Below are 13,168 nucleotides of genomic sequence, written 5' to 3' on the forward strand. Positions count from 1 at the left end.
GAAGTCCCAGTCCCCCCCCCCAGCAACAAGAAGTCCCAGTCCCCCCCAGCAACAAGAAGTCCCAGTCCCCCCCCAGCAACAAGAAGTCCCAGTCCCCCCCCAGCAACAAGAAGTCCCAGTCCCCCCCCAGCAACAAGAAGTCCCAGTCCCCCCCCCAGCAACAAGAAGTCCCAGTCCCCCCCCCAGCAACAAGAAGTCCCAGTCCCCCCCCCAGCAACAAGAAGTCCCAGTTGCCCCCCCCAGCAACAAGAAGTCCCAGTCGCCCCCCCCAGCAACAAGAAGTCCCAGTCGTCCCCCCCAGCAACAAGAAGTCCCAGTCGTCCCCCCAGCAACAAGAAGTCCCAGTCCCCCCCAGCAACAAGCAGTCCCTTCCCAGTAACAAGAAGTCCCAGTCCCCCCCCCAGCAACAAGAAGTCCCAGTCCCCTCCCCAGCAACAAGAAGTCCCAGTCCCCCCCCCAGCAACAAGAAGTCCCAGTCCCCCCCCAGCAACAAGAAGTCCCAGTCCCCCCCCAGCAACAAGAAGTCCCAGTCCCCCCCCCCAGCAACAAGAAGTCCCAGTCCCCCCCCCAGCAACAAGAAGTCCCAGTCCCCCCCCCCCCCCAGCAACAAGAAGTCCCAGTCGTCCCCCAGCAACAAGAAGTCCCAGTCGTCCCCCAGCAACAAGAAGTCCCAGTCGCCCCCCCCAGCAACAAGAAGTCCCAGTCGTCCCCCCAGCAACAAGAAGCCCCCCCCACCCTCAACAATAAGTCCCAGTCCCCCCCCCAGCAACAATAAGTCCCAGTCCCCCCCCAGCAACAAGAAGGCCCAGCCCCCCCCCCCCCAGCAACAAGAAGTCCCAGTCCCCCCCCCAGCAACAAGAAGTCCCAGTCCCCCCCCCAGCAACAAGAAGTCCCAGTCCCCCCCCCCCAGCAACAAGAAGTCCCAGTCCCCCCCCAGCAACAAGAAGTCCCAGTCCCCCCCAGCAACAAGAAGTCCCAGTCCCCCCCAGCAACAAGAAGTCCCCGTCCCCCCCCAGCAACAAGAAGTCCCCGTCCCCCCCCAGCAACAAGAAGTCCCAGTCCCCCCCAGCAACAAGAAGTCCCAGTCCCCCCCCAGCAACAAGAAGTCCCAGTCCCCCCCCAGCAACAAGAAGTCCCAGTCCCCCCCCCAGCAACAAGAAGTCCCAGTCCCCCCCCAGCAACAAGAAGTCCCAGTCCCCCCCCAGCAACAAGAAGTCCCAGTCCCCCCCCCAGCAACAAGAAGTCCCAGTCCCCCCCCCAGCAACAAGAAGTCTCAGTCCCCCCCAGCAACAAGAAGTCCCAGTCGTCCCCCCAGCAACAAGAAGCCCCCCCCCACCCTCAACAATAAGTCCCAGTCCCCCCCCAGCAACAAGAAGTCCCAGTCCCCCCCCCAGCAACAAGAAGTCCCAGTCCCCCCCCAGCAACAAGAAGTCCCAGTCCCCCCCCAGCAACAAGAAGTCCCAGTCCCCCCCCAGCAACAAGAAGTCCCAGTCCCCCCCCAGCAACAAGAAGTCCCCGTCCCCCCCAGCAACAAGAAGTCCCAGTCCCCCCCCAGCAACAAGAAGTCCCAGTCCCCCCCCAGCAACAAGAAGTCCCAGTCCCCCCCCCAGCAACAAGAAGTCCCAGTCCCCCCCCAGCAACAAGAAGTCCCAGCCGTCCCCCCAGCAACAAGAAGTCTCAGTCCCCCCCAGCAACAAGAAGTCCCAGTCGTCCCCCCCCCAGCAACAAGAAATCCCAGTCGTCCCCCCCCCAGCAACAAGAAGTCCCAGTCGTCCCCCCCCCAGCAACAAGAAGTCCCAGTCGTCCCCCCAGCAACAAGAAGCCCCCCCCACCCTCAACAATAAGTCCCAGTCCCCCCCCCCCCAGCAACAAGAAGGTCCAGCCCCCCCCCAGCAACAAGAAGTCCCAGTCCCCCCCCCAGCAACAAGAAGTCCCAGTCCCCCCCAGCAACAAGAAGTCCCAGTCCCCCCCCAGCAACAAGAAGTCCCAGTCCCCCCCAGCAACAAGAAGTCCCCGTCCCCCCCAGCAACAAGAAGTCCCAGTCCCCCCCAGCAACAAGAAGTCCCAGTCCCCCCCCAGCAACAAGAAGTCCCAGTCCCCCCCCAGCAACAAGAAGTCCCAGTCCCCCCCCCAGCAACAAGAAGTCCCAGTCCCCCCCCCCAGCAACAAGAAGTCTCAGTCCCCCCCAGCAACAAGAAGTCCCAGTCGTCCCCCCCAGCAACAAGAAGTCCCAGTCGTCCCCCCCCAGCAACAAGAAGTCCCAGTCGTCCCCCCAGCAACAAGAAGCCCCCCCCACCCTCAACAATAAGTCCCAGTCCCCCCCCCCCAGCAACAAGAAGGTCCAGCCCCCCCCCCAGCAACAAGAAGTCCCAGTCCCCCCCCCCCCAGCAACAAGAAGTCCCAGTCGTCGTCCTCCAGCAAGAAGAAGTCCCAGTCGTCGTCCCAGCAACAAGAAGCCCCCCCCAGCAACAAGAAGTCCCAGTCCCCTCCCCAGCAACAAGAAGTCCCAGTCCCCCCCCCAGCAACAAGAAGTCCCAGTCCCCCCCCCCCCCCCCAGCAACAAGAAGTCCCAGTCGTCGTCCCCCAGCAAGAAGAAGTCCCAGTCGTCCCCCCAGCAACAAGAAGCCCCCCCCCCCTCAACAAACAAGAAGTCCCAGTCCCCCCCCAGCAACAAGAAGTCCCAGTCTCCCCCAGCAACAAGAAGCCCCCCCTCCCCGCAACAAGAAGTCCCAGTCCTCCCCGCAACAAGAAGTCCCAGCCCCCCCCCCCCCCAGCAACAAGAAGTCCCAGTCGTCGTCCCCCAGCAAGAAGAAGTCCCAGTCGTCGTCCCAGCAACAAGAAGCCCCCCCCAGCAACAAGAAGTCCCAGTCCCCTCCCCAGCAACAAGAAGTCCCAGTCCCCCCCCCAGCAAGAAGAAGTCCCAGTCCCCCCCCCCAGCAACAAGAAGTCCCAGTCGTCGTCCCCCAGCAAGAAGAAGTCCCAGTCGTCCCCCCAGCAACAAGAAGCCCCCCCCTCAACAAACAAGAAGTCCCAGTCCCCCCCCAGCAACAAGAAGTCCCAGTCTCCCCCAGCAACAAGAAGCCCCCCCCCCACCCGCAACAAGAAGTCCCAGTCCTCCCTGCAACAAGAAGCCCCCCCCCCCCCCCCCCCGCAACAAGAAGTCCCAGTCCTCCCTGCAACAAGAAGTCCCAGTCCTCCCTGCAACAAGAAGTCCCAGTCCTCCCTGCAACAAGAAGTCCCAGTCCTCCCTGCAACAAGAAGTCCCAGTCCTCCCTGCAACAAGAAGTCCCAGTCCTCCCTGCAACAAGAAGTCCCAGTCCTCCCTGCAACAAGAAGTCCCAGTCCTCCCTGCAACAAGAAGTCCCAGTCCTCCCTGCAACAAGAAGTCCCAGTCCTCCCCGCAACAAGAAGTCCCAGTCCTCCCCGCAACAAGAAGTCCCAGTCCTCCCTGCAACAAGAAGTCCCAGTCCTCCCTGCAACAAGAAGTCCCAGTCCTCCCCGCAACAAGAAGTCCCCGTCCCCCCCAGCAACAAGAAGTCCCAGTCCCCCCCCAGCAACAAGAAGTCCCAGTCCTCCCCCAGCAACAAGAAGTCCCAGTCCCCCCCCCAGCAACAAGAAGTCCCAGCCGTCCCCCCAGCAACAAGAAGTCTCAGTCCCCCCCAGCAACAAGAAGTCCCAGTCGTCCCCCCCCCAGCAACAAGAAGTCCCAGTCATCCCCCCCCCAGCAACAAGAAGTCCCAGTCGTCCCCCCCCCAGCAACAAGAAGTCCCAGTCGTCCCCCCAGCAACAAGAAGCCCCCCCCACCCTCAACAATAAGTCCCAGTCCCCCCCCCAGCAACAAGAAGGTCCAGCCCCCCCCCCAGCAACAAGAAGTCCCAGTCCCCCCCCCAGCAACAAGAAGTCCCAGTCCCCCCCAGCAACAAGAAGTCCCAGTCCCCCCCCAGCAACAAGAAGTCCCAGTCCCCCCCAGCAACAAGAAGTCCCCGTCCCCCCCAGCAACAAGAAGTCCCAGTCCCCCCCCAGCAACAAGAAGTCCCAGTCCCCCCCCAGCAACAAGAAGTCCCAGTCCCCCCCCAGCAACAAGAAGTCCCAGTCCCCCCCCAGCAACAAGAAGTCCCAGTCCCCCCCCCCAGCAACAAGAAGTCCCAGTCCCCCCCCCCAGCAACAAGAAGTCTCAGTCCCCCCCAGCAACAAGAAGTCCCAGTCGTCCCCCCCAGCAACAAGAAGTCCCAGTCGTCCCCCCCCCAGCAACAAGAAGTCCCAGTCGTCCCCCCAGCAACAAGAAGCCCCCCCCACCCTCAACAATAAGTCCCAGTCCCCCCCCCCCAGCAACAAGAAGGTCCAGCCCCCCCCCCAGCAACAAGAAGTCCCAGTCCCCCCCCCCAGCAACAAGAAGTCCCAGTCGTCGTCCTCCAGCAAGAAGAAGTCCCAGTCGTCGTCCCAGCAACAAGAAGCCCCCCCCAGCAACAAGAAGTCCCAGTCCCCTCCCCAGCAACAAGAAGTCCCAGTCCCCCCCCCAGCAACAAGAAGTCCCAGTCCCCCCCCCCCCCAGCAACAAGAAGTCCCAGTCGTCGTCCCCCAGCAAGAAGAAGTCCCAGTCGTCCCCCCAGCAACAAGAAGCCCCCCCCCCCCTCAACAAACAAGAAGTCCCAGTCCCCCCCCAGCAACAAGAAGTCCCAGTCTCCCCCAGCAACAAGAAGCCCCCCCCCCCCGCAACAAGAAGTCCCAGTCCTCCCCGCAACAAGAAGTCCCAGCCCCCCACCCCCCAGCAACAAGAAGTCCCAGTCGTCGTCCCCCAGCAAGAAGAAGTCCCAGTCGTCGTCCCAGCAACAAGAAGCCCCCCCCAGCAACAAGAAGTCCCAGTCCCCTCCCCAGCAACAAGAAGTCCCAGTCCCCCCCCCCAGCAAGAAGAAGTCCCAGTCCCCCCCCCCAGCAACAAGAAGTCCCAGTCGTCGTCCCCCAGCAAGAAGAAGTCCCAGTCGTCCCCCCAGCAACAAGAAGCCCCCCCCTCAACAAACAAGAAGTCCCAGTCCCCCCCCAGCAACAAGAAGTCCCAGTCTCCCCCAGCAACAAGAAGCCCCCCCCCCCCCGCAACAAGAAGTCCCAGTCCTCCCTGCAACAAGAAGTCCCAGTCCTCCCCGCAACAAGAAGTCCCAGTCCTCCCCGCAACAAGAAGTCCCAGTCTCCCCCAGCAACAAGAAGCCCCCCCCCCCTGCAACAAGAAGTCCCAGTCCTCCCAGCAACAAGAAGTCCCAGTCCCCTCCCAGCAACAAGAAGTCCCAGTCCCCTCCCAGCAACAAGAAGTCCCAGTCCCAGTCCCCCCCCAGCAACAAGAAGTCCCAGTCCCCCCCCCCCCCCAGCAACAAGAAGTCCCAGTCCCAGTCCCCCCCCAGCAACAAGAAGTCCCAGTCCTCCCAGCAACAAGAAGTCCCAGTCCCCTCCCAGCAACAAGAAGTCCCAGTCCCCTCCCAGCAACAAGAAGTCCCAGTCCCCTCCCAGCAACAAGAAGTCCCAGTCCCCTCCCAGCAACAAGAAGTCCCAGTCCCCTCCCAGCAACAAGAAGTCCCAGTCCCCCCCCAGCAACAAGAAGTCCCAGTCCCCCCCCCCCCCAGCAACAAGAAGTCCCAGTCCCAGTCCCCCCCCAGCAACAAGAAGTCCCAGTCCCCCCAGCAACAAGAAGTCCCAGTCCCCCCCCCCAGCAACAAGAAGCCCAGTCCCCTCCAGCAACAAGAAGTCCCAGTCCCCCCCAGAAACAAGAAGTCCCAGTCCCCCCCCCCCCAGCAACAAGAAGTCTCAGTCCCCCCCAGCAACAAGAAGTCCCAGTCCCCTCCCAGCGACAAGAAGTCCCAGTCCCCTCCCAGCGACAAGAAGTCCCAGTCCCCTCCCAGCGACAAGAAGTCCCAGTCCCCTCCCAGCGTCAAGAAGTCCCAGTTCCCCCCCCAGCGACAAGAAGTCCCAGCCCCCCCCCCCCCACCTACAAGAAGTCCCAGCCCCCCCCCCCACCAACAAGAAGTCCCAGCCCCCCCCCCCAGCAACAAGAAGTCCCAGTCCCCCCCCCCAGCAAAAAGAAGTCCCAGTCCCCCCCAGCAACAAGAAGTCCCAGTCCCCCCCAGCAACAAGCAGTCCCCCCCCCCAGCAACAAGAAGTCCCAGTCCCCCCCCAGCAACAAGAAGTCCCAGTCCCCCCCCCCAGCAACAAGAAGTCCCAGTCCCCCCCAGCAACAAGAAGTCCCAGTCCCCCCCCAGCAACAAGAAGTCCCAGTCCCCCCCCAGCAACAAGAAGTCCCAGTCCCCCCCCAGCAACAAGAAGTCCCAGTCCCCCCCCCAGCAACAAGAAGTCCCAGTCCCCCCCCCAGCAACAAGAAGTCCCAGTCCCCCCCCCAGCAACAAGAAGTCCCAGTTGCCCCCCCCAGCAACAAGAAGTCCCAGTCGCCCCCCCCAGCAACAAGAAGTCCCAGTCGTCCCCCCCAGCAACAAGAAGTCCCAGTCGTCCCCCCAGCAACAAGAAGTCCCAGTCCCCCCCAGCAACAAGCAGTCCCTTCCCAGTAACAAGAAGTCCCAGTCCCCCCCCCAGCAACAAGAAGTCCCAGTCCCCTCCCCAGCAACAAGAAGTCCCAGTCCCCCCCCCAGCAACAAGAAGTCCCAGTCCCCCCCCAGCAACAAGAAGTCCCAGTCCCCCCCCCAGCAACAAGAAGTCCCAGTCCCCCCCCCCAGCAACAAGAAGTCCCAGTCCCCCCCCCAGCAACAAGAAGTCCCAGTCCCCCCCCCCCCCCAGCAACAAGAAGTCCCAGTCGTCCCCCAGCAACAAGAAGTCCCAGTCGTCCCCCAGCAACAAGAAGTCCCAGTCGCCCCCCCCAGCAACAAGAAGTCCCAGTCGTCCCCCCAGCAACAAGAAGCCCCCCCCACCCTCAACAATAAGTCCCAGTCCCCCCCCCAGCAACAATAAGTCCCAGTCCCCCCCCAGCAACAAGAAGGCCCAGCCCCCCCCCCCCCCAGCAACAAGAAGTCCCAGTCCCCCCCCCAGCAACAAGAAGTCCCAGTCCCCCCCCCAGCAACAAGAAGTCCCAGTCCCCCCCCCCCAGCAACAAGAAGTCCCAGTCCCCCCCCAGCAACAAGAAGTCCCAGTCCCCCCCAGCAACAAGAAGTCCCAGTCCCCCCCAGCAACAAGAAGTCCCCGTCCCCCCCCAGCAACAAGAAGTCCCCGTCCCCCCCCAGCAACAAGAAGTCCCAGTCCCCCCCAGCAACAAGAAGTCCCAGTCCCCCCCCAGCAACAAGAAGTCCCAGTCCCCCCCCAGCAACAAGAAGTCCCAGTCCCCCCCCCAGCAACAAGAAGTCCCAGTCCCCCCCCAGCAACAAGAAGTCCCAGTCCCCCCCCAGCAACAAGAAGTCCCAGTCCCCCCCCCCAGCAACAAGAAGTCCCAGTCCCCCCCCCAGCAACAAGAAGTCTCAGTCCCCCCCAGCAACAAGAAGTCCCAGTCGTCCCCCCAGCAACAAGAAGCCCCCCCCCACCCTCAACAATAAGTCCCAGTCCCCCCCCAGCAACAAGAAGTCCCAGTCCCCCCCCCAGCAACAAGAAGTCCCAGTCCCCCCCCAGCAACAAGAAGTCCCAGTCCCCCCCCAGCAACAAGAAGTCCCAGTCCCCCCCCAGCAACAAGAAGTCCCAGTCCCCCCCCAGCAACAAGAAGTCCCAGTCCCCCCCCAGCAACAAGAAGTCCCAGTCCCCCCCCAGCAACAAGAAGTCCCAGTCCCCCCCCAGCAACAAGAAGTCCCAGTCCCCCCCCCAGCAACAAGAAGTCCCAGTCCCCCCCCAGCAACAAGAAGTCCCAGCCGTCCCCCCAGCAACAAGAAGTCTCAGTCCCCCCCAGCAACAAGAAGTCCCAGTCGTCCCCCCCCCAGCAACAAGAAATCCCAGTCGTCCCCCCCCCAGCAACAAGAAGTCCCAGTCGTCCCCCCCCCCAGCAACAAGAAGTCCCAGTCGTCCCCCCAGCAACAAGAAGCCCCCCCCACCCTCAACAATAAGTCCCAGTCCCCCCCCCCCCAGCAACAAGAAGGTCCAGCCCCCCCCCAGCAACAAGAAGTCCCAGTCCCCCCCCCAGCAACAAGAAGTCCCAGTCCCCCCCAGCAACAAGAAGTCCCAGTCCCCCCCCAGCAACAAGAAGTCCCAGTCCCCCCCAGCAACAAGAAGTCCCCGTCCCCCCCAGCAACAAGAAGTCCCAGTCCCCCCCAGCAACAAGAAGTCCCAGTCCCCCCCCAGCAACAAGAAGTCCCAGTCCCCCCCCAGCAACAAGAAGTCCCAGTCCCCCCCCCAGCAACAAGAAGTCCCAGTCCCCCCCCCCAGCAACAAGAAGTCTCAGTCCCCCCCAGCAACAAGAAGTCCCAGTCGTCCCCCCCAGCAACAAGAAGTCCCAGTCGTCCCCCCCCCAGCAACAAGAAGTCCCAGTCGTCCCCCCAGCAACAAGAAGCCCCCCCCACCCTCAACAATAAGTCCCAGTCCCCCCCCCCCAGCAACAAGAAGGTCCAGCCCCCCCCCCAGCAACAAGAAGTCCCAGTCCCCCCCCCCCCCCAGCAACAAGAAGTCCCAGTCGTCGTCCTCCAGCAAGAAGAAGTCCCAGTCGTCGTCCCAGCAACAAGAAGCCCCCCCCAGCAACAAGAAGTCCCAGTCCCCTCCCCAGCAACAAGAAGTCCCAGTCCCCCCCCCAGCAACAAGAAGTCCCAGTCCCCCCCCCCCCCCCCCCAGCAACAAGAAGTCCCAGTCGTCGTCCCCCAGCAAGAAGAAGTCCCAGTCGTCCCCCCAGCAACAAGAAGCCCCCCCCCCCTCAACAAACAAGAAGTCCCAGTCCCCCCCCAGCAACAAGAAGTCCCAGTCTCCCCCAGCAACAAGAAGCCCCCCCTCCCCGCAACAAGAAGTCCCAGTCCTCCCCGCAACAAGAAGTCCCAGCCCCCCCCCCCCCAGCAGCAAGAAGTCCCAGTCGTCGTCCCCCAGCAAGAAGAAGTCCCAGTCGTCGTCCCAGCAACAAGAAGCCCCCCCCAGCAACAAGAAGTCCCAGTCCCCTCCCCAGCAACAAGAAGTCCCAGTCCCCCCCCCAGCAAGAAGAAGTCCCAGTCCCCCCCCCCAGCAACAAGAAGTCCCAGTCGTCGTCCCCCAGCAAGAAGAAGTCCCAGTCGTCCCCCCAGCAACAAGAAGCCCCCCCCTCAACAAACAAGAAGTCCCAGTCCCCCCCCAGCAACAAGAAGTCCCAGTCTCCCCCAGCAACAAGAAGCCCCCCCCCCACCCGCAACAAGAAGTCCCAGTCCTCCCTGCAACAAGAAGTCCCAGTCCTCCCCGCAACAAGAAGTCCCAGTCTCCCCCAGCAACAAGAAGCCCCCCCCCCCCCCCCCCCCCGCAACAAGAAGTCCCAGTCCTCCCTGCAACAAGAAGTCCCAGTCCTCCCTGCAACAAGAAGTCCCAGTCCTCCCTGCAACAAGAAGTCCCAGTCCTCCCTGCAACAAGAAGTCCCAGTCCTCCCTGCAACAAGAAGTCCCAGTCCTCCCTGCAACAAGAAGTCCCAGTCCTCCCTGCAACAAGAAGTCCCAGTCCTCCCTGCAACAAGAAGTCCCAGTCCTCCCTGCAACAAGAAGTCCCAGTCCTCCCCGCAACAAGAAGTCCAGTCCTCCCCGCAACAAGAAGTCCCAGTCCTCCCCGCAACAAGAAGTCCCAGTCCTCCCTGCAACAAGAAGTCCCAGTCCTCCCTGCAACAAGAAGTCCCAGTCCTCCCCGCAACAAGAAGTCCCAGTCCTCCCCGCAACAAGAAGTCCCAGTCCTCCCCGCAACAAGAAGTCCCAGTCCTCCCCGCAACAAGAAGTCCCAGTCCTCCCCGCAACAAGAAGTCCCAGTCCTCCCCGCAACAAGAAGTCCCAGTCTCCCCGCAACAAGAAGTCCCAGTCCTCCCCGCAACAAGAAGTCCCAGTCCTCCCCGCAACAAGAAGTCCCAGCCCCCCCCCCCCCCCCCGCAACAAGAAGTCCCAGTCCCCCCCCACAACAAGAAGTCCCAGTCCCCCCCCCGCCCCCCGCAACAAGAAGTCCCAGTCCCCCCCCCCCCACCCCCCCGCAACAAGAAGTCCTCCCCCCTCCAGCAGCGAGAAGTGATCCCCCCACCCCAGAAACAAGAAGTACCCCCCGCTCCCAGCAACAAGAAGTACCCCCGCAACAAGAGATCCCCCACAGCAACAAGAAGAAGCCTTTCCGCCCAAGAAGGTCAGGAAGTCCCCCCCCCCCCCCACAGCAGTAAGTCGCCCCCCCCCCTCCAACAACAAGAAGTCCCCCCTCCCCTGCAACAAGAAGATCCCCCCACCCAAGCAATAAGAAGACCCCCACAGCATCAATTGATCCCCCAGCAACCTAAAGATTCCCTTAGAAACAATAGATCCTCACTGGCAACCAGAGCCCCCCCCCCTCAACAACAACAATAGACCCCATCAGAAACAAAAGACCCACCCTAGCAACATTAGACCCCTGCCAGAAACAATACATCTCCCAGCAGCCAGCAACAACAGACCCTCCATAAACAATAGATCCCTACCTCAAAAGTGGATCCATCCCAGCAACATAACCTTCCCAACCTTAACAATACAATAAATCCCCCACAAGTAAAAATAGATCCCCCCCCCCCAGTGATCCTCCAACACACCCCAGTCCTCCTCGCTGTTGCATACATTCAGTGCTGAAACAGCGCTCCCCCCCCCCCCCCCGCCTTCCCGTTGAAAAAAAATCCTGACTGTGATTATTCCCCTTCCACTTTCCACTGCAGACCTTTACAAATGGGAGGAAAAGTAGCCGCTCCGTGCAGGATAGGAAACCCTTTTTTTATATATTTATCCTTACAAACTAACCCCCCCCCCCCCCCCCGGGGGGGCAGATCATCATAGGGACGTATTATGTGGATGCTGACCCAAGTCCCCTGACCTCCTCTCTTCTCAGCCTGACGCTGTTCGCCACGGTGTGCGAGAAGACGGTGCTGAAACGCGTGCTGAAGGATCTGTGGCGGGTGGTGATGAACACGATGGAGAAGATGATTGTCCTGCCACCTCTCACAGACCAGTCGGTGAGTGTCAGCTCCCTAGGCCAGGGGTGGCACGCCGCCGCCAAAGCTTGCTGTAACCCCCCCCCCCCCCTCCAAGCTGTCTATAGTAACCAGCAGTGCAGGATCTCTCTGCAGACACAGCTGGGGGCCCCAATGTCATAGAAACTCTCCCGAGACCTCCTCTGACCTGTCAGCAATTCTGCACATCGCAGGGGATGCAGAGTCAGGGCAGAGCTGCAGCTGGGGCTCCAGGATGACAGAGATGGGCGCCTGGCACCGCGCCATTCTCAACAGCTGCATTCACATCACCCAGAGACTTACCTGTGTGATTTCTGTCTCCAGGGTTTGGCATACAGATACCGGAGATATTTTTTTTTTTTTTTTTTTTTTTGGGGGGGGGGGGTTTTGTGTTTTTTTTTTTTTTTTTCTGGCCCTGCCAGGTATATATATAATACGGAATGAACTTAAGGCTCCATGCACATTGGATGTTAAAATACAGTTTATAAAAACGTCAGTAGCTTTGCAGTGAGTCTTTCAATGTTTTTTTAACGTTTTTGCAATATCGTTGATTAGCGTTTTTCCACGTTAGTGTTTTTTTTTTTTTTTAGTCATTTATTTTTTTTCAATGGATCAAAAACATTAATAAACGCTGCTGAGCCAGGTTTTTGAGCGTTTGTCGACGTTTATCAGCGTTTATGAGCGTGTGTAGCGTTTTTTTTTGTGGTCAGAAAAACGACTCCTGAACGCGATTTTACGGCCCATGAACTCCACTGCCAATAAAAGTTCAAGAACGTCCACGTGTGCATGGACACATAGGATAACATAGAGGGGAAGTATATGGGCTGTTAAGCACTTCAGCCCCAGAAGATTTGGCTGCTGAACGACCGGGCCATTTTTTACGATTCGGCACTGCGTCGCTTAAACTGATAATTGCGCGGTCGCGCGACGTGGCACCCATACAAAATCGACGTTCTTTTTTTCTCACAAATAGAGCTTTCTTTTGGTTGTATTTGATCACCTCTTCGTTTTTATTTTTTGCGCTATAAACAAAAAAAAAAAGAGCGTCAATTTTGAAAAAACACAATATTTTGTACTTTTTGCTATAATAAATATCCCCATTTATTTTTTTTTAAAAGAGCAAATTTGTTCCCAGTTTAGGCCGATACGTATTCTTCTACATATTTTTGTTAAAAAAATTTAAAAAAACACAATACGCATATAATGATTGATTTGGGCAAAAGTTATAGCGTTTACACAATAGGGGATAGTTTTATAGCATTTTTATTATTATAATTTTTTTTACTAGTAATGGCGGCGATAAGCGATTTTTATGGCAGACACACACATTCACACATGCATTTATACAGCGATCAGTGCTATAAATATGCACTGATTACTGTAAAAATGTCACTGGCAGGGAAGGGGTTAACACAAGGGGGGCAATCAAGGGGTTAACTGTGTTCCCTGGGCGTGTTTCTAACTGTAGGGGGAGGGGACTGACCTAGAGGAAATGACAGATCGTGGTTCCTAGCTAATAGGAAGACACGATCTGTCACTCCTCCAGGGGTGTTGCTAGGTGGCAAAAGGACCAGGGGCTTCAGCCTGAAGTCCAAGGCCGGAAGCAGCGGTGGGGGGGGGGGGGGGTAGGTGGTGTACGTGACGCAGGTCACAACAGGATTAAATATTCAGTCTTTAATTGTTATTTAACCACTTCGGCTCTCACACCTGTTTACCCCCTATGGGCCAGAGCAAATCTCACATTTCTGCTATGAGCCTATAACCCGATCGTTTTGTCATTACTTAACCACTTAAGCCCCCCGGAGCATTAGGCTGACCAAAGACCAGACCACTTTTTGCGATTCGGCACTGCGTCGCTTTAACTGACAATTGCACAGTCGTGCGACGTGGCTCCCAAACAAAATATGTCCTTTTTTTTCCCCACAAATAGATCTTTCTTTTGGTGGTATTTGATCGTTTTTTTATTTTTTTGCACTATAAAGAAAAAAATAGTGACAATTTTGAAAAGAACGCATTATTTTTTACTTTTTGCTATAATAAATATCACCAAAAAATATAAATTTTAAGCGTACAGGAGGTCCGCGCGTTTAC

General features: G+C 58.8%; 1 protein-coding gene across 9 annotated transcripts in view; it reads left to right on the plus strand.

Annotated features, from left to right (window-relative positions):
- UNC13B (unc-13 homolog B) overlaps positions 1 to 13,168 on the plus strand; it is a 626,059-nt gene that overhangs the window by 573,068 nt on the left and 39,823 nt on the right. For all 9 annotated transcript variants that reach the window (XM_077463165.1, XM_077463167.1, XM_077463166.1 and 6 more), the window contains one exon: positions 10,957 to 11,080. In XM_077463165.1, coding sequence (XP_077319291.1) covers positions 10,957 to 11,080 — 124 coding nt within the window. The remainder of the gene's footprint in view (positions 1 to 10,956; positions 11,081 to 13,168) is intronic.

The sequence above is a fragment of the Lithobates pipiens genome, unplaced genomic scaffold (assembly GCF_037356315.1).
Source record: "Lithobates pipiens isolate NorthernLeopardFrog02 unplaced genomic scaffold, aLitPip1_a1.2 Scaffold_3, whole genome shotgun sequence".
Lineage (NCBI taxonomy): Eukaryota > Metazoa > Chordata > Amphibia > Anura > Ranidae > Lithobates > Lithobates pipiens.